At 41.9% G+C, this 21,101-nt stretch overlaps 1 protein-coding gene across 1 annotated transcript in view; it reads left to right on the top strand.

Annotated features, from left to right (window-relative positions):
- Positions 1 to 21,101, top strand: part of LOC106568737 (potassium channel subfamily T member 2) — a 78,718-nt gene that overhangs the window by 27,619 nt on the left and 29,998 nt on the right. Inside the window, exons 14-22 of the mRNA XM_014139336.2 lie at positions 960 to 1,068; positions 1,299 to 1,407; positions 1,662 to 1,811; positions 8,838 to 9,040; positions 9,316 to 9,532; positions 10,399 to 10,504; positions 10,853 to 11,025; positions 13,294 to 13,365; positions 13,727 to 13,861. Of these exons, the coding sequence (XP_013994811.1) occupies positions 960 to 1,068; positions 1,299 to 1,407; positions 1,662 to 1,811; positions 8,838 to 9,040; positions 9,316 to 9,532; positions 10,399 to 10,504; positions 10,853 to 11,025; positions 13,294 to 13,365; positions 13,727 to 13,861 (1,274 nt within the window). The remainder of the gene's footprint in view (positions 1 to 959; positions 1,069 to 1,298; positions 1,408 to 1,661; positions 1,812 to 8,837; positions 9,041 to 9,315; positions 9,533 to 10,398; positions 10,505 to 10,852; positions 11,026 to 13,293; positions 13,366 to 13,726; positions 13,862 to 21,101) is intronic.

Raw genomic sequence — 21,101 nt, 5'->3', positions numbered from 1 at the left:
GACATAAATCCAGTTAGTTGCATGTTATGATAAAAAATAACAAAACAAATTTGGTTGTTCATTGTGTGATAGCTGAAACTTTAATGTTAAGACAAATATTTGTGGGGAAAAAGTTCATTTGAGTACCGTCTTTCAAGAATCCCTGGGCTCAGGGATTAGCGCAGCAAAACTGCGCTATGAAACTGTTCTGAACATGTCATTATGAGTAGATTCGCATTGAAGAATTCATGAAACCATGCCTCTAATTTCTGATACAGCAGTTTATTCAGTTTAGTAGTGTTCAAGCTCTGCCTGATCTGACTGGTTATAGCATGGTGGAGTTAAAATAAGTGTTTATTGCAAATTAAGTTGACAATACTATGATACACACCGGCAAGAGTATCACTTATACAAGGTAGACAGAGGGACTTTTGTATTGCACAAGCTTTGTATGACATCTGACATAAACATACCTCTAATAACAATAATACATTGCATTTGTAGAGCGCTTTTCATTTATTGAAGTAAATTCCAAAGCTCTTTACATTAAAATCAACCATTAAAAGAAAAAAGATTTAATAAAAGGGCTAAAAACATTAGGCGAGAAATTGAAAGATAGCTAGTAGCACAGTACTATACAAGATACACAAAATAATGAGGCGACAAGGACAAAACAATAGAACTTAAAACTAACGTATAAGACCAACAAAAGAGACCACAAAATGTATCACAATTAGCGAAAGCCAGTTTGAAGACGTATTTCTTGAGCTCAGACTTAAAGGCAGTGGTGGTCTGAGGCATGCGGAGGTGGAGTGTGAGCTCGTTCCAGAGCCAGGTCCCGAGACCCCAGAATGCTCGCTCACACATTGTTTTTAGGCGCCAATGTTATAACCACACTGCAGTGCATAAAGCAATGTAACTTTAAACAGCTCTAACAAATGTACCTCTGATGTGTTTTTGTTGTCTTGTTTGCCTCTAAGGACCATCAGACAATTCTGCGAGCTTGGGCTGTGAAGGATTTCGCTCCAAAGTGCCCCATTTATGTCCAGATTCTAAAGCCAGAGAATAAATTCCATGTGAAATTTGCAGGTAAAGACGGATGAATGTATTGTTAAGAAACGTTTGTTTAGATGATATGGGACCTTGGCATAGATTTTTTGGGAATATCCTGAATTGTGGCCCCAATAATGGGTTAACCCTTCCTTCTATAGTTTTGTATTTATATTTTCTCTATGTATTCAGGTTAGTCTCATTCAGTCCCATCCCAGTAATACTCTTTTTAAAACGTAGTCAAATTTTATTATTCTCCTTTGCCTTAGATCATGTTGTGTGTGAGGAGGAATTCAAGTACGCCATGTTGGCCCTGAACTGCATCTGTCCAGCGACCTCCACCCTCATAACCCTACTGGTCCACACTTCACAGGGCCTGTAAGTACACATCCACACTCATATCTAGTCAACACTTCAATGGTGTACACTCCATAAGATCTGCAAAGTACAGTAGGCAACCCACCAAGTCTCTACCCAAGTCTTTACTCTACCCACCAAGTCTACGAAAGGAAAAAACGCTACAGACCCTCATGTGATACCTGTTCAATTGTCTGCAGCGAAAGCCTAAACTAAACCCAACTAAACGGTTACACTTCATATGAATACCCTCTTCATTACTCTATGTGCTTCAGGGAGGGGCAGCAGTCTCCAGAGCATTGGCACAGGACCTATGGCAAGTGTTCCGGGAACGAGGTTTACAACATCGCCATGAGAGACAGCATCATCTTCTCGGAATACATGGGGAAAAGCTTCACCTACACCTCCTTCAAATCGCATAAGAAGTAAGTAGAAAACACCAATACGTTTGGGGGGGGGTTCCTAGGGTCAAGGGTCACAGACTTGCCATTAAACAGCCCTATTGACAAATGACCATATTTTCTTGTGATCCTGGTTCTAATGGTTAGATTTACTGTGCTATTTAATTTGTATCCATGGATGAGGACGGATATGTGGGCTTAAATGCTCAAGAAACACTTTTCACCAACAAATGTTATTTTATTCATCACATGCTTCTTAATCAACAGCTGTAGACTAACAGTGAAATGCTTACTTATGGGCCCTTCCCAACAATGCAGAGAGAAAGAAAATAGAGAAATAATAGAAAAGTAATAACATCTAATAATAAAAGTAATAATAAATACATAATGAGTAACGATAACTTGGCTATATAGACGGGGTACCAGTACCGAATCGATGTGCAGGGGTACGTGGTAATTAAGGTAGATACAGTTGAAGTCGGACGTTTGCATTAGAGGTCGACCGATTATGATTTTTCAACGCCGATGCCGATTATTGGAGGGCCAAAAAAAGGCCGGTGCCGATTAATCGGCCGATTAATTTTTTTTAGCTTTTTGTAATAATGACAATTACAACAATACTGAATGAACAGTTATTTAAACTTAATATAATACATCAATAAAATCAATTTAGCCTCAAATAAATAATGAAACATGTTCAATTTGGTTTAAATAATGCAAAACAAAGTGTTGGAGAAGAAAGTAAAAGTGCAATATGTGCCATGTAAGAAAGCTAATGTTTAAGTGCCTTGCTCAGAACATGGGAACATATGAAAGCTGGTGGTTCCTTTTAACATGAGTCTTCAATATTCCCAGGTAAGAAGTTTTAGGTTGTAGTTATTATAGGAATTATAGGACTATTTCTCTCTATACGATTTGTATTTCATATACCTTTGACTATTGGATGTTCTTATAAGCACTTTAGTATTGCCAGTGTAACAGTATAGCTTCCGTCCCTCTCCTCGCTCCTACATGGGCTCAAACCAGGAACACATCGACAACAGCCACCCTCGAAGCAGCGTTACCCATGCAGAGGAAGGGAAACAACTACTCCAAGTCTCAGAGCGAGTGACGTTTGAAACGCTATTAGCGTGCACCCGGCTAACTAGCTAGCCATTTCACATTGGTTACACCAGCCTAATCTTGGGAGTTGATAGGCTTGAAGGGGTGGGTATAATTTGTGGAACGTTCCAACAGGAATCTGTTCCAAAAAACGTAAAGTTAAAGGTTGCCTACCAACATCGCATACAAAGTAGCAACGCATACAAACCTAGCTAACTAGCTGCCGAATAGGCATCAACTCACCACGTAGCTTATTCTTAATGTTTGTCCATAGGCAACCAGAGTGAGGACAGACATTTTTCGGAATAAATGTGATGAGTGAAAAACGCAATGAAATAGACCACTCCCTACCCGGTATCTTATTCTGCCGCTATACAACTTTGTATGCGTTGTTTTTTGGAAACCTTGTTATTTACGAAGTTTTTGGAATAGATTCCTGTTGGAACGTTCCAGAAATTATACCCACCCAGGCTGAAGTCATAAACAGCGCAATGCTTGAAGCACAGCGAAGGGCTGTTTGAATGAATGCTTACGAGCCTGCTGCTGCCTACCACCGCTCAGTCAGACTGCTCTATCAAATCATAGACTTAATTATAATATAATAAACACACAGAAATACGAGACTTAGGTCATTAATATGGTCGAATCCGGAAACTATCATCTCGAAAACAAACGTTTTTTTCTTTCAATGACATACGGAACCGTTCCGTATTTAATCTAACGGGTGGCTAAGGCTAAATATTCCTGTTAGGCATTGATGTTTATGGTTAGGTACATTGGTGCAACGACAGTACTTTTTTCGCAAATGCGCTTGTTAAATCAACACCCGTTTGTCGAAGTAGGCTGTGATTCAATGAAAATTAACAGGCACCGCATCGATTATATGCAACACAGGACACGTTAGATAAACTAGTAATATCATCAACCATGTGTAGTTAACAAGTGATTATGTTAAGATTGATAGTTTTTTATAAGTCTAATGCTAGCTAGCAACTTACCTTTGCTTCTTGCTGCCCTCGCGTGACAGGTAGTCAGCCTGTTAATCCTTGTGGAGTGCAATGTAAGGCAGGTGGTTAGAGCGTTGGACTGGTAACCGAAGGTTGCAAAAACGAATCCCCCCTGAACAAGGCAGTTAACCCCCGTTTCTAGGCCGTCATGGTAAATAAGAATGTGTTCTTAATCTGACTTGCCTAGTTAAATAAAGGTGTAAACATTTTAAAAAATAATAATAATTATAAAAATAAAAAATAAAAATCGCCAAATCGGTGGCCAAAAATACCGATTACCAATTGTTATGAAAACTTGAAATCAGCCCTAATTAAACGGCCATTCCGATTAATCGGTCGACCTCTAGTTTACATACACCTTAGCCAAATACATTTAAACTCAGTTTTTCACAATTCCTGACATTTAATCCTAGTAAAGTTTCCCAGTCTTAGGTCAGTTAGGATCACCACATTATTTAAAGAATGTGAAATGTCAGAATAATAGTCGAGAGAATGATTTATTTCAGCTTTTATTTCTTTCATCACATTCCCAGTGGGTCAGAAGTTTACATACACTCAATTAGTATTTGGTAGCATTACCTTTAAATTGTTTAACTTGGGTCAACCGATTTGGGTAGCCTTCCAGAAGCTTCCCACAATAAGTTGGGTGAATTTTGTCCCATTCCTCCTGACAGAGCTGGTGTAACTGAGTCAGGTTTGTAGGCCTCTTTGCTCGCACACACGTTTTCAGTTCTGCCCACACATTTTCTATAGGATTGAGGTCAGGGCTTTGTGATGGCCACTCCAATACCTTGACTTTGTTGTCCTTAAGCCATTTTGCCACAACTTTGGAAGTATGCTTGGGGTCATTGTCCATTTGGAAGACCCATTTGCAACCAAGCTTTAACTTCCTGACTGATGTCTTGAGATGTTGCTTCAATATATCCACATAATTTTCCTACCTCATGATGCCATCTATTTTGTGAAGTGCACCAGTCCCTCCTGCAGCAAAGCATCCCCACAACATGATGCTGCCACCCCCGTGCTTCACGGTTGGGATGGTGTTCTTCAGCTTATAAGCCTCACCCTTTTCCCTCCAAACATAACAATGGTCATTATGGCCAAACAGTTCTATTTTTGTTTCATCAGACCAGAGGACATTTCTCCAAAAAGTTTGATCTTTGTCCCCATGTGCAGTTGTAAACCGTAGTCTGTCTTTTTTTATGGCGGTTTTGGAGCAGTGGCTTATTCCTTGCTGATCGGCCTTTCAGGTTATGTTGATATAGGACTCATTTTACTGTGGATATAAATACTTTTGTACCTGTTTCCTCCAGCATTTCCTCCACAAGGTCATTTGCTGTTGTTCTGGGATTGATTTGCACATTTCGCACCAATGTAGTTCATCTCTAGGAGACAGAACGCATCTCCTTCCTGAGCGGTATGATGGCTGCGTGGTCCTATGGTGTTTATACTTGCGTACTATTGTTTGTACAGATGAACATAGTACCTTCAGGCATTTGGAAATTGCTCCCAAGGATGAACCAGACTTGTGGAAGTCTACATTTTGTTTTCTGAGGTCTTGGCTGATTTCTTTTGATTTTCCAATGGTGTCAAGCAAAGAGACACTGAGTTTGAAGGTAGGCCTTGAAATACATCCACAGGTTTATTTTTTTTACATTTTTTTTTATTTCACCTTTATTTAACCAGGTAGGCCAGTTGAGAACAAGTTGCCATTTACAACTGCGACCTGGCCAAGATAAAGCAAAGAAGTTCGACACATACAACAACACAGAGTTACACATGGAATAAACAAACATACAGTCAATAATACAGTAGAAAAAAAAGTATATATACATTGTGTGCAAATGAGGTAAGATAAGGGAGGTAAGGCAATAAATAGGCCATGGTGGCGAAGTAATTACAAGATAGCAATTAAACAATGGAATGGTAGATGTGCAGAATATGAATGTGCAAGTAGAGATACTGGGGTGCAAAGGAGCAAGATAAATAAATAAATACAGTATGGGGATGAGGTAGTTGGATGGGCTATTTACAGATGGGCTATGTACAGGTGCAGTGATCTGTGAGCTGCTCTGACAGCTGGTGCTTAATGCTAGTGAGGGAGATATGTGTCTCCAGCTTCAGTGATTTTTGCAGTTCTTTCCAGTCATTGGCAGCAGAGAACTGGAAGGAAAGGCAGCCAAAGGAGGAATTGGCTTTGGGGGTGACAAGTGAGATATACCTGCTGGAGCGCGTGCTATGCGTGGGTGCTGCTATGGTGACCAGTAAGCTGAGATAAGGTGGGGCTTTACCTAGCAAAGACTTGTAGATGACCTGGAGCCAGTGGGTTTGGTGACGAGTATGAAGTGAGGGCCAGCCAACGAGAGCTAACAGGTCGCAGTGGTGGGTAGTATATGGGGATTTGGTGACAAAACAGATGGCACTGTGATAGACTGCATCCAATTTGTTGAGTAGAGTGTTGGAGACTATTTTGTAAATGACATCGCCGAAGTCGAGGATCGGTAGGATGCTCAGTTTTACAAAGGTACGTTTGGCAGCATGAGTGAAGGATGCTTTGTTGCAAAATAGGAAGCCGATTCTAGATTTAATTTTGGATTGGAGATGTTTAATGTGAGTCTGGAAGGAGAGTTTACAGTCTAACCAGACACCTAGGTATTTGTAGTTATGTCAATTAACCTATCAGAAGCTTCTAAAGCCATGACATCATTTTCTGGAATTTTCCAAGCTGTTTAAAGGCACAGTTAACTTAATGTCCTAACCGACTCGCCAAAACTATAGTTTGTTAACAATAAATATGTGGAGTGGTTGAAAAACGAGATTTAATGACTCCAACCTAAGTGCATGTAAACCTCCGACTACTTTATGTACATAAACTCAGCAAAAAAGAAACGTCCCTTTTTCAGGACCCTGTCTTTCAAAGATAATTCATAAAAATCCAAATAACTTCACAGACCTTCATTGCAAAGGGTTTAAACACTGTTTCCCATGCTTGTTCAATTAACCATAAACAATTAATGAACATGCACCTGTGGAATGGTCGTTAAGACTCTAACAGCTTCCAGACGGTAGGCAGTTAAGGTCCCAGTTATGAAAACTTAGGACACAAAAGAGGCCTTTCTACTGACTCTGAAAAACACCAAAATAGAGATGCCCAGGGTCCCTGCTCATCTGCGTGGACGTGGCTTAGGCATGCTGTAAAGAGGCATGAGGACGGCAGATGTGGCCAGGGCAATAATTTGCAATGTCCATACTGTGAGACACCTACGACAGGGCTACAGGGAAACAGGATGGACAGCTGATCGCCCTCGCAGTGGCAGACCACGTGTAACAACACCTGCACAGGATCGGTAAATCCGAACATCACACCTGCGGGACTGGTACAGGATGGCAACAACAACTGCCCGAGTTACACCAGGAACGCACAGTCCCTCCCATCAGTGCTCAGACTGTCCGCAATAGGCTGAGAGAGGATGGGCTGAGGGCTTGTAGGGCTGTTGTAAGGCAGGTCCTCACCAGACATCACCGGCAACAACGCCACTTATGGGCACAAACCCACCGTCGCTGGACCAGACAGGACTGGCAAAAAGTGCTCTTCTCTGACGAGTCGCGGTTTTGTCTCACCAGGGGTGATGGTCGGATTCGTGTTTATCGCTGAAGGAATGAGCGATACACCGAGGCCTGTACTCTGGAGCGGGATCGATTTGGAGGTGGAGGGTCCGTCATGGTCTGGGGCAGTGTGTCACAGCATCATCAAACTGAGCTTGTTGTCATTGCAGGCAATCTCAACGCTGTGCATTACAGGGAAGATATCCTCCTCCCTCATGTGGTACCCTTCCTGGCGGCTCATCCTGACATGACCCTCCAGCAGCCATACTGCTCGTTCTGTGAGTGATTGCCATGGCCAGCGAAGAGCCCGCATCTCAATCCCATTGAGCATGTCTGGGACCTGTTGGATCGGAGGGTGAGGGCTAGGGCCATTCCCCCCAGAAATGTCCAGGAACTTGCAGGGGCCTTGGTGGAAGAGTGGGGTAACATCTCACAGCAAGAACTGGCAAATCTGGTGCAGTCCATGAGGAGGAGATGCACTGCAGTACTTAATGCAGCTGGTGGCCACACTGTTACTTTTGATTTTCACCCCCCCTTTGTTCAGGGACACATTATTCCATTTCTGTTAGTCACATGTCTGTGGAACTTGTTCAGTTTATGTCTCAGTTGTTGAATCTTATGTTCATACAAATATTTACACATGTTAAGTTTGCTGAAAATAAACGCAGTTGACAGTGAGAGGACGTTTCTGTTTTTGCTGAAATTAGGACTGATCCTACATATTTAAAACCAGTCATATTTATGAGTATTCTAATACAGGTGACAAAATGTAGATCAAAGGGCAAGAGTAGGGCCTTGACCACAATAATAATAACAATAATAATAATAATAATGGATTAAACTTCTATAGAACTTTTCATAACAGAAATCCAAAGCACTTCATAAGCACAAAACAAACAAACAAGCAATATATCATGACAGGTCAACCAATAGATGTCAAGTCTTTGAAAGCTGTTCAGAGGATTAATTAATCATATAGCCACTGGACTTCCACTCTGTGAAGCACCCATTTGGGTGATGCGTCGGCAGCTCCGGGCAATAGAAAGCTCACCACAATGTTCAGAATAGTAGCCTGTCGTTCTCTCTACGAGCCCTCTGCCTCAGCACTCTATTCCTCCATCTCCAATTCCTCTTACGCTTCAAGCGACTCCTCATGACCATACCTGGAAAAACCTAGGGCCTTAGCAAACACTCTGGTCTCATCATGTGGTCAGGAAAAACTCAGGCGCCCAGTCAAATAGGCTTTGAATAGGCTTTCTCTCCCTCTGTTATTTTCCTCTGTATCTCCACTTTGTATAATCTAACACTTGCCCTATATCTCTATCTCTGTCCTCAGGTATGGTGTGTGTCTGATCGGGGTGTGCCGGGAGGACAGTAAGAGCATCCTGCTGAATCCCGGGCCCCAGTTCCGAATGAGCCCCAATGACACCTGCTTCTACATCAACATCACCAAGGAGGAGTATTCTACCTTTAAGACCCAGAGGGAGAGGATGGTCAGCCGGCCTAGCCTGCCAGTACCCAGTGTCATCGCCAGCATGGGTCAGTAATATGAGCTCTATTTCAATATCAAAATGTATGTATGTACTACGTAGTATGAAGTGATGTACACTAACAAGTGAGTAATGTATTGGACAAGTATAGTGTGCTAGTGTGGATATTGGTATATATTAACATGGATTATTCTGCGTTATTAAACTACAATTGGTATTTTTCTGAAATATTATGAATGAATTCACTTGTAAGACAGACACAGAAAAAATGCCAACAATTAATAGCATGTTGTAAATGTTGTGCTACTTTGTATCCTTGTTCAGGCACTGTGGCCATAGACCTCCAGGACGCAGGCAGCAAGCCCCGCTGTGGGCCCACTCTCTGTCTCCCCCCAGAGGACGTTAAGGGTAACAGCAGGAGGCCCAGCATCAGCCCCGTGCTAGAGGTGCCAGACACTTCCTATCTGCACACAGGTGACCTCTGTAGCGACCAATCAGAGGACGAGAACCTACCCTCTGACGAGGACCTATCAACTGAGGAGTATGTTTTATATTATTTCTATAAGAGGATGTAAGCCAAACTTTGCGCAAAAAAAAATATATATATATATTTTGGGAAACATTGATACCATGCAATATGTCTTACTTTTTATTCTCCAATTTAAAAAAAAAATGGGGTAAAAAAATAGTATGTAAGCCTTTTGGTTATTTCAGTTAGGGGTCTCCAACTTTGGTCCTGGAGTGCTACAGTGTGCACTTGATTCAATTAACTACAGATATAGGATCTTAATATGACCTATTTTGTCACAGCACAATAATCCTGCAGCAACAGGATTTGAACGTTTAGTCCAGTGGAGGCTGGTGAGGGGAGAACGGCTCATAGTAATGGCTGGAATGGACTTTATGGAATGGAAGGTGTTTAATTCCATTCCATCTACGCCATGCCAGCCATTACTATGAGCCATCCTCCCCTCACCAGCCTCCACTGGTTTAGTCCATAATGTCACTTGATCAGTGGTTAGGCTATTAGCTGGCCAAAAGTAAGTTACATATCCAATCATTTTAATATAAATGTGTGTTAGTGTCGGTTTTCAGTGAATTTATGTAAATCACAAAGCTCATCTGCATTTCCTGTGGTGCAAGAAAATTCTCAGCAACAAAAGAGTGATCAAATTAAGACCCTACACCTGTATGTTCTAGACTGAAGACCATGCATAGTTGATTGATTCAGGTAGGTTAGTGCTGGAACGAAAACTTGCACACCAGGTAGCTCTCGCCGAGACTGGAATTGGAGAACACCTGCAGTAGATGATGATTTGTGAGACAATAATGACATTTGTTTGGCTATGAATTTGAATGGGAGATCCATACTCATAAAATATGAATTGTGTGTCTGTTTATTTGAAGCTATGTGAAAGGCTATTCTCCCAACCTGCCCTACATCGGTAGTTCTCCAACACTTTGCCATCTACTGAAGGAGAAAGTACCATACTGTTGCCTCAGACTGGAAGGGGTAAATAATGCAAGTTACTTAATCAGTTCAAGCAATATAAGTAGTATTAAGTGATGTTAAACATTGGCACTATTGATGCTTGTTTCCAGACACAGATTAAGTCTAGACCTGAACTAAAATGCATGCACAATGCTTGTTTCCAGACACAGATTAAGTCTAGACCTGAACTAAAATGCATGCACAATGGGGAATCTGCTTTTTAGTCCAAGACTAGGCTTAATCTGTGTCCGGGAAACCGGACCACAAAGTATAGCCTATGCTATTTTAATTCAAATACATATTTGTTTATGTATTTGAATTAATACATAAAAAACAACAACATAAACATGTATGTTATTTTCCCCATAGGGTTGTCAGCATAACAACTTTGAGGATGCCAAAGTGTATAGCTTTAAGAACAAGCTGATCATTGTGTCGGCTGAGACGGCGGGGAATGGACTGTACAACTTCATCGTCCCACTTAGAGCTTCCTACAGACTAAAGAAAGAGCTGAACCCGATTGTGCTGCTCCTGGATAATCAGTAAGAACAGCGTTTTATTTGATCTTCTTACCCTTTTTATTGTGCTGCCCTCTTGGTCAGATCGCCATTGTAAAAGCGTTACAGATTTTCGTCGCAGGATGAAAATAATCCTGCATCAGCAAGATTTGAATATCTGAAGGAATATTTAGAATCGCCGCCAGGGTGCAGCTGGAAGCAGTGTTTGTATACAATGCAGTACCATAGCTACCTACGTTGTACCTTAGACTGCAGGTCTACTGGGTGCCAGTTCAAGTAGCCTATGTAGTTTTATTATATGTTCAAGGCAAGCAATAAGCAGAATAAATTAGTGGTGGAGTCAGTGTGGTCCAGTGGTTACAGTAGGCCTGTACTACTGTAGCCGGTGTATAACAGTTTAGCAATGTAAGGGCCATCCACGCCAAAGACCATAACTACTGTATATTGACAAATTATACATAGCCTAGCTATAAAACGTGGGCGAGCATCCACACTTAAGGTAAGTGTATTGTTCTACAGTAAGCCTATATCTGCCAATCAACTGATGGCCCAAATCAGCAGTGGTGGAAAAAGTACCCAACTGTCATACTTGAGTAAAAGTAACAACGCCTTTTTTTTTCCATTTTTTTTTTACAGAAATCCAGGGGCACATTCCAACATTTAGACATTATTTACAAACGAAGCATGTGTTTAGTGAGTCTGCCAGATCAGAGGCAGTAGGGATGACCAGGAATGTTCGGTTGATAAGTGCGGGAATTTATACTTTTGGTTTCATGAACAATTATGGAGTAAAAAGTCCAATATTTTCTTAAGGAATGTAGTGAAGTAAAAGTTGTCAAAAATATAAATGCAACTTAACTACTACTTTAAAGTATTTTTACTTAAATACTTTACACCATTGCAAATCAACTCATCCACAGAAACACAAACAGTAGGCTATTATCGGGTTTCACACCTTATGTGACAGTGGATGGGCTAACTGGTAGCCTACAGAATGTATTGGAATATAATCAAATAACAAGGGGCATATTGCAACCATCGATGGCACTAGATTATCGCCAGCTGATATCTCGTTAGACCGTCAATACGCGCACAGCTGAATTGCAACCATTATTGGTCACCTCATTATCGCTCCCTAAAAGATGATGTCAGTGTTACTTTAGTCTGGCCTGACGACTCACACTAAATTATTCCGGTGCTCTGTCGTTTGCTACAAACTTTAGTCTGAGACTGCCATCATTGAAATCGTTTGTGGTGATGAGGGGCGTAGCCTAGACTTGCTACTAAACTACAAAACATTTTGAGTGCAACATACAGCAATGCTGCATTCATTATTTATTTTGTAAGCTGAAAACACAGAGCCTAACGTTAGCTGGCTAGCTACTATGAGCATGTCATTGGAGGAATGGATGAGTGACTGACTTTTTCCCCTCATATCGTTTTTGATGGCTACTGCTAGAAATGCAAGTGTCATTTGGTTAGCTAGCAAGAAATGTGAATCAATTTCCTAGCTAGCTATGCTGAACTTGAACAACTCTTAGCGACAGTAAGCATATGTCTTTTTTTCCCTTACATTTATAAAACATACAATCTAACTGCAGTGAAGCCGCTCAACATTTACATTACATTCAGTCGTCTAGCAGACACTCCAATCCAGAGTGACCCAAGGGCACATTGACAGATTTCCCACCAAGCCAAATCGGGGACCTGCACCAGCTCCCAACTGCCAGGACACCAACCATCCAAGATCCCCCAACTGTTCCCCCGAGAGCCGCTCCTCAACCATCCGACCCCCTCCACCCCCCACAGTAATGAAATACCAAGGAATGTAGTGAAGTTGTCAAGTTCCTTAAATGTGCTGAGAATGTTCCAAAGGCAAGCAACTATCTGGCACCAATCCCAGAAAGTTGTGGGAAGGTTGTATTAAAAAAATAACCATAGGACAACCACTCGCTCACCAAGCTCTAAGAAACATATGTTTCTCAAAACGTTATGTGCTAGCTGCTAAGTGAATGTCAAATGAGATTGAATGGCTATAGTTTATCTTGAATTCAGCAAGATACCAATGAGCGCCCTTTTTGGTACTTTAACCGCAAGCAAATCAGCACTTCCTACCATATTTTCTCTATTTTATAAAAGCGACTGTCTCTTTTGGATATGTTGGGGTTGGGTACTGTGACAACAAAAATAACAATATCTGTTTATATGGACAATGAAGATCTATTCAATTTAAGTATATTCCATTCTATTCTATTATTTTCTATGTTGTGATGTGTTATGTTGTCTCACCAGGCCTGACACACAGTTCCTGGAGGCTATCTGTTCGTTCCCCATGGTGTTCTACATGGTCGGCTCCATCGATAAGTATGTGACGCACAACATCACCTTATAACCTTATCAATTATCTAATGTAGTGCATGTACTGCATTTGTATGCTATTAGTCTCCCTATCAAGAATACATCTAAAGGAAATGGACTGAGTGAACCGAAGTATCAATTTCTCAAAAAGGTCCTTTGTCCAAATCACCTTTCTAGACAGCCACTGAGAAACTATTAGTTACAATTCTCTCTCCACAGCGAATCTTTCAAAATATAGCTAGCTCATATGCAGGGCCCAGAGGTTTTCCTGACAGTTTATAACTACGGTCTGGAATTTTTCCTGATCTTTTCAAGTCAAGAAGTCAAATTCAAGTGAAGTGTGTGTGTGTGTGTGTGTCTCGCATAGCCTGGATGACCTCCTGCGCTGCGGTGTGTCCTTTGCGGCCAACATGGTGGTGGTGGACAAGGAGAGCACCATGAGTGCAGAGGAGGACTACATGGCTGACGCCAAAACCATCGTCAATGTGCAGACACTGTTCAGGTACCGGAACCATCGTCAATGTGCAGACACTGTTCAGGTACCGGAACCATCGTCAATGTGCAGACACTGTTCAGGTACCGGAACCATCGTCAATGTGCAGACACTGTTCAGGTACCGGAACCATCGTCAATCTGCTGCCACTGTTTAGATACCAAAACCATCATCATTGTGCAGACACTGTTCAGGTATCGCAACCATTGTCATTGTGCAGACACTGTTCAGGTATCGCAACCATTGTTAGTGTTTAGGTAGCGAAACCCTTGTTAGTGCTCAGACACTGTTCAGGTAGCACAACTATCGTCAATATGCAAACACTGTTCAAGAAACTGGACTGACCATTTCTTTTTCATCTGTTTCATCGGTCTCCCATCTTCATCTTTCAGTGGAACATCTTGGCTGGCATTTTTGTCTCGTGAATTTCTTTGTGATTTTGTACACTTACCTCATGTCATTCCTTCTAACTGCCATCTCTGCTCCAGAGGCAAGTCTTTCTACATTTTTAGGCATTCACAGCAAAGGTCTAGGTCTGTCTGTAATAAAGCCCTTTTGTGGGGAAAAACGAATTCTGGCTCCCCATTAGGTCGGCCTGGCTCCCAAGTGGGTGGGTTTATGCCCTCCCAGGCCCACCCATGGCTGCGCCCCTGCCCAGTCGTGAAATCCATAGATTAGGGCCTAATGAATTTATTTCAATTGACTGATTTCCTTACATGAACTGTAACTCAGCAAAATCTTTGAAATTGTTGCGTTAATACTTTTGTTCAGTATATGTAGGTGTCGTTCCTCATGCTGAACACATTTTCCTCAAGGACCCATAAGGTCCGTCAGGATACATTTTTATCAATCTTGGAAATTTTGGACAACCTTTGAAAATCGTACAGTATTCTCATGAACCATATGTTCGAAATTCTGTATGTAGGCCCATGGTACAGTTGAAGTCAGAAGTTTACATACACTTAGTTGGAGTCATTTAAAACTTGTTTTACAACCACTCCACAAATTTCTTGCTAACAAACTATAGTTTTGGCAAGTTGGTTAGGACATCTACTTTGTGCATGACACACGTAATTTTTCCAACAATTGTCTACAGACAGATTATTTCACTTATAATTCACTGTTTCACAATTCCAGTGGATCAGAAGTTTACATACACTAAGTTGACTATGCCTTTAAACAGCTTGGAAAATTCCAGAAAATGTCATGGCTTTAGAAGCTTCTGAAAGGCTAATTGACATCATTTGAGTCAATTGGAGGTGTACCTGTGGATGTATTTCAAGGCCTACCTTCAAACTCAGTGCCTCTTTGCTTGACATGGGAAAATCAAAAGAAATCAGCCAAGACCCCAGAAAAAAAATTGTAGACCTCCACAAGTCTGGTTCATCCTTGGGAGCAATTTCCAAACACCTGAAGGTACCACGTTCATCTGTACAAACAAAGAATGAGTTAATCGTTTCCTTGTTTTTTTATATCAATACCAAATTCAGTGTAGTTCACCTTAGGGACATCCATGCTAGTGATGACAAGTTGATAGGCCACTGTGGAGTGGATTTACAGTGGTTTAAATGGGCACGTAAAATCTGATTTTTGATTTGTCAATAACTCAACCTTCTTTTCACCAATAACTTAGTTTGAGAAAAACTAAGGGAACTTCTTTGGGATAGGGGGCGGTATTTTGACGTCCGGATGAAAAACGTGCCCAAAGTAAACTGCCGGCTACTCAGGCCCAGAAGCTAGGATATGCATATAAATTGGTAGATTTGGATAGAAAACACTCTAAAGTTTCTAAAACTCTTAAAATAATGTCTGTGAGTATAACAGAACTGAAATGGAGGAAAAAACATAAAAAATAAATCAGCATACCACTGATTTCAATGGCTGGCACTTTTATAATAGGGCGAAATCGACCCAGATTGCAGTTCCTAGGGCTTCCACTAGATGTCAACAGTCTTTAGAAAGAGTTTCAGCCTGGTTTTTGGAAAAATGAGGGAGAAGTTGTAGTTTTTCTAAGTGGCTCCCATTTTGGCTGTAGTGTTTCCAAGCACATGGCCAAGAGAGCGCGTTCTTTTTGTTTATCTCCGGTAAAGACAATAACGATTCTTCGTCTTAAATTGTATTGTTTATTTGCGTATTAGGGTACCTAAGGATTGATTATAAACGTTGATTGACATGTTTGGATAAGTTTATTGGTAACATTTGGGATTCATTTTGTATGCATTTTGAAGGAGGGAAACCGAGTGGATTATTGACTGAAGCGCACCCGCTAAACTGAGTTTTTATGAATATAAAGAAGGACTTTATCGAACAAAAGGACCATTTGTAATGTAACTGGGCCCTTTTGGAGTGCAAACAGAAGATCTTCAAAAGGTAAGTCATATTATATCGCTATTTCTGACTTTTGTGTCGCAACTCCCTGGTTGAAAATGATTTGTTATGCATTTGTGTGTTGGGCGCTGTCCTCAGATAATCGCATGTTTTGCTTTCACCGTAAAACCTTTTTGAAATCTGACACGGCGGCTGGATTAACAACAAGTTAAGCTTTATTTTGATTTATTGCACTTGTGATTTCATGAAAGTTAAATATTTATAGTAATTTAATTTGAATTTCGCACTCTGCAATATCCTCGGATGTTGGCCAGATGGGACGCTAGCATCCTAAAGATCCGCAAGAAGTTAAGACATGTACCTTGGGCCAAATTTGGTGTCCTTTGGTCCTATGGTTCATAAAAAGAAAATGTTTGCATATTAACGTACGTGGTAATATGCATCTGCTGGTATAGTGTGGCCATCTTTGAATGCATCAATGTTATTTTCTCAAACTAAAGACCAAATCTGACTTTTGGTCCATGAGATAAATATATTTGTATGATTATTCTAAGCATTAGTGTTACAAAGTCAAAACAGATGCATATTACCACATACGTTAATATGCAAACATTTTATTTTATGAACCATAGGACACCAAATTTGGCCCAAGGTACTTTTCACTTTGTCATTATGGGGTATAGTGTGTAGATGGGTGAAAAAAAGTTAATTTAATCCATTTTGAATTCAGGCTGTAACAACAAAATGTGGAATAAGTCAAGGGGTAGGAATACTTTCTGAAGGCATTGTACACCATAAATGATTTCAGACCATTTGATTTGCCTTAGTTTATCTTCAAAAAGATCCAAATCTCTTTTAGGAATGCGACTGATGTTACTTTTGGTCCTGTTTGGTGAGTTTTGTTGCAACCAAAGTAAGATTGTGGTTAGATAAACCAGAAATTAAGTTGCATGATTTTTTATTCAGTCAGACTTATTGGAGAAAATGAAGTCCAGTTGTGTCTTTGTGGATTTTGTTATCCTAGTCGGGCCTTCAATCAGTTGGGTTAGCTAGAGTTTCCTTGTTATGTCTCTCAGTTATCTTTCGTAGACCCTCTGGATGAAGGGGAAGGGTCGACGTGGCTCCTCTGGATGAAGGGTCGACGTGGCTCCTCTGCATGAAGGGGGAAGGGTCGACGTGGCTCCTCTGCATGAAGGGGGAAGGGTCGACGTGGCTCCTCCGGATGAAGGGGAAGGGTCGACGTGGCTCCTCCGGATGAAGGGGGAAGGGTCGACGTGGCTCCTCCGGATGAAGGGGAAGGGTCGACGTGGCTCCTCCGGATGAAGGGGGAAGGGTCGACGTGGCTCCTCCGGATGAAGGGGAAGGGTCGACGTGGCTCCTCTGGATGAAGGGGGAAGGGTCGACGTGGCTCCTCTGCATGAAGGGGGAAGGGTCGACGTGGCTCCTCTGCATGAAGGGGGAAGGGTCGACGTGGCTCCTCTGGATGAAGGGGAAGGGTCGACGTGGCTCCTCTGGATGAAGGGGGAAGGGTCGACGTGGCTCCTCTGGATGAAGGGGAAGGGTCGACGTGGCTCCTCTGGATGAAGGGGGAAGGGTCGACGTGGCTCCTCTGGATGAAGGGGGAAGGGTCGACGTGGCTCCTCTGGATGATGGGGGAAGGGTCGACGTGGCTCCTCTGGATGATGGGGGAAGGGTCGACGTGGCTCCTCTGGATGATGAAGGGTCGACGTGACACCTGAAAGTGGAAAGGTTGACGTGATCTTCTTCTTCATTACTGTGGGACAGTTCCACTGTCATAAATGTCCATGGTTAATTTGGGAATATCAAGTTCTGCGTCCTTATTTATAATAATCATTAATATCCTGTTCTCTTACATAGGGATAGGATCTGCACAGCACTGTCTTCAATATGGCTGATCTATCATTGTGGAAAATAATATACTGCTCAAAAAAATAAAGGGAACACTTAAACAACACAATGTAACTCCAAGTCAATCACACTTCTGTGAAATCAAACTGTCCACTTAGGAAGCAACACTGATTGACAATACATTTCCCATGCTGTTGTGCAAATGGAATAGACAACAGGTGGAAATTATAGGCAATTAGCAAGACACCCCCAATAAAGGAGTGGTTCTGCAGGTGGGGACCACAGACCACTTCTCAGTTCCTATGCTTCCTAGCTGATGTTTTGGTCACTTTTGAATGCTGGCGGTGCTTTCACTCTAGTGGTAGCATGAGACGGAGTCTACAACCCACACAAGTGGCTCAGGTAGTGCAGCTCATCCAGGATGGCACATCAATGCGAGCTGTGGCAAGAAGGTTTGCTGTGTCTGTCAGCGTAGTGTCCAGAGCATGGAGGCGCTACCAGGAGACAGGCCAGTACATCAGGAGACGTGGAGGAGGCCGTAGGAGGACAAAAACCCAGCAGCAGGAGGAGGAGCAGGAGGAGCACTGCCAGAGCCCTGCAAAGTGACCTCCAGCAGGCCACAAATGTGCATGTGTCTGCTCAAACGGTCAGAAACAGACTCCATGAGGGTGGTATGAGGGCCCGACGTCCACAGGTGGGGGTTGTGCTTACAGCCCAACACCGCCGTGCAGGACGTTTAGCATTTGCCAGAGAACACCAAGATTGGCAAATTCGCCACTGGCGCCCTGTGCTCTTCACAGATGAAAGCAGGTTCACACTGAGCACGTGACAGAGTCTGGAGACGCCGTGGAGAACGTTCTGCTGCCTGCAACAACCTCCAGCATGACCGGTTTGGCGGTGGGTCGACGTGTGGGGTGGCATTTCTTTGGGGGCCACACAGCCCTCCATGTGCTCGCCAGAGGTAGCCTTACTGCCATTAGGTACCGAGATGAGATCCTCAGACCCCTTGTGAGACCATATGCTGGTGCGGTTGGCCCTGGGTTCCTCCTAATGCAAGACAAATCTAGACCTCATGTGGCTGGAGTGTGTCAGCAGTTCCTGCAAGAGGAAGGCATTGATGCTATGGACTGGCCCGCCCGCACCACAGACTGTCCAGGAGTTGGCGGATGCTTTAGTCCAGGTCTTGGAGGAGATCCCTCAGGAGACCATCCGCCACCTCATCAGAAGCATGCCCAGGCGTTGTAGGGAGGTCATACAGGCACGTGGAGGTCACACACACTACTGAGCCTCCTTTTGACTTGTTTTAAGGACATTACATCAAAGTTGGATCAGCCTGTAGTGTGGTTTTCCACTTTAATTTTGAGTGTGACTCCAAATCCAGACCTCCATGGGTTGATAAATTGGATTTCCATTGATTATTTTTGTGTGATTTTTGTTGTCAGCACATTCAACTATGTAAAGAAAAAAGTATTTAATAAGATTATTTCATTCATTCAGATCTAGGATGTGTTCTTTTAGTGTTCCCTTTATTTTTTTGAGCAGTGTATATTAGTCCATTTGTTTTTTGTCTTGGTAAAATCCGCATAAATGGACATAGTGGTTTTAAAGCACAGATACTTTGATTCTTGGCATCTGTGCTTTGTAATTATTCAGGGTAAACAATCTCCATGACAAGTTCTTGGACAATGTTTCTCTTGAACAATGCTGGGATTATTTTTTTTTTATAATGACTTTTGTTTGGTTTTTTGAAATATTTCAATTGAGGTTTATACAATTATTGAAATAATAAAATATTCTTAAATATAAGTAATAATAATGACTTATAGTAAGATACAATTATGCTCAGTCCAGTATCATTAAAGGAGTAGGCCCACCTCCCCTTTAAGTGTCTCAAGTTTACTCACAGGTTTACTGATTGTTAGTTTATTATCCTCCGGATATGTAATACTCTTGTAATTTCTTTTTGCACTTGTTTGTCAATACTTTAGTCCTGAGGACATTGAAATGTGTTTTTCCGACATAGTTGTTCTCAGAAGATTTCAGTGGCTTTCTAGCTTTTCCTGAAGCTGATAAATCCTGTAATTGGTCCTGTTGTTGGAAAAAGTGCACTTCCTTTGAATAAAAAAAAATATACATTCGAAGCTTTTGAAAAGGACATTTTAAAAATATAGCACATTAGAGTGCATTCTGTCTGCTTAGAAATTTCTAGCAGGAGCTTAACTGCTGCGGTTTGTGCTCAAAATCATCTGCAATCATCTTTTCCACATGAACCATACGCCAAATTCACTCCAGATTTTGTATTTAGACTCATCATTGCACATAAAGGAAGATGGATAACAAAGCAAGCACTCTAACTGACCTTGTGTCCCTTCTGTCGTCCTGTGAACCATGTTCATTGCTGCTCGCAGCTATATTCTCGTCTTTCCTTGCTCCTTTCTTGACCTCTGTCCTTTGCTGAGTATTATTTTTCTACCCTTTCCTTCAGTAGAGTAGATATGGCATCAAGCAGACGTTTTCGTATGTGTTTCCAATCTTCCATTTTTCTCCAGGTGGATTGGGATATCCATTCCTCTGCTCTGGATTTCTTGTGACCAAGCACTTTTCCCCCCCCTCCTTCTTCCATAGCTTTGTTGAAGCTTTCTATGGTTAACTCCGTATCATCTTCTAGGATAGTAAACCTGTTATTTAGGATGACGTTGAAATCCTTCTTCACGTCTGGGTGTTCCAACTTGGATAGATCAAAACGATGTTTCCAGTTTGGCCCTCCTCAGCTTCATTCATATTTTTTCCAATCGGCATATTGTGCTCGCTGCTGATGTCTGCCATTCTTTTGACTCATACATCCTGCAGAGATATTCACTTGCTGTTTATCAGAATGTGGTCAATCTGACTTTCTGTCTTGCCATCTGGTGATTTACATGCAAGCTTGTGTATCCTTTTATGCTCGAACAGGGTGCCACCTATGACCGAGTTCATTTCTTCACACAAACTGCACAGACGTTCACCATTTTCATTTCTTGCACCGATGCCATATTTCCCCATTAACTATTTC

This window comes from Salmo salar, chromosome ssa14 (assembly GCF_905237065.1).
Source record: "Salmo salar chromosome ssa14, Ssal_v3.1, whole genome shotgun sequence".
NCBI classification, from domain to species: domain Eukaryota; kingdom Metazoa; phylum Chordata; class Actinopteri; order Salmoniformes; family Salmonidae; genus Salmo; species Salmo salar.
This window is presented reverse-complemented; position numbering and strand designations above follow the sequence as displayed.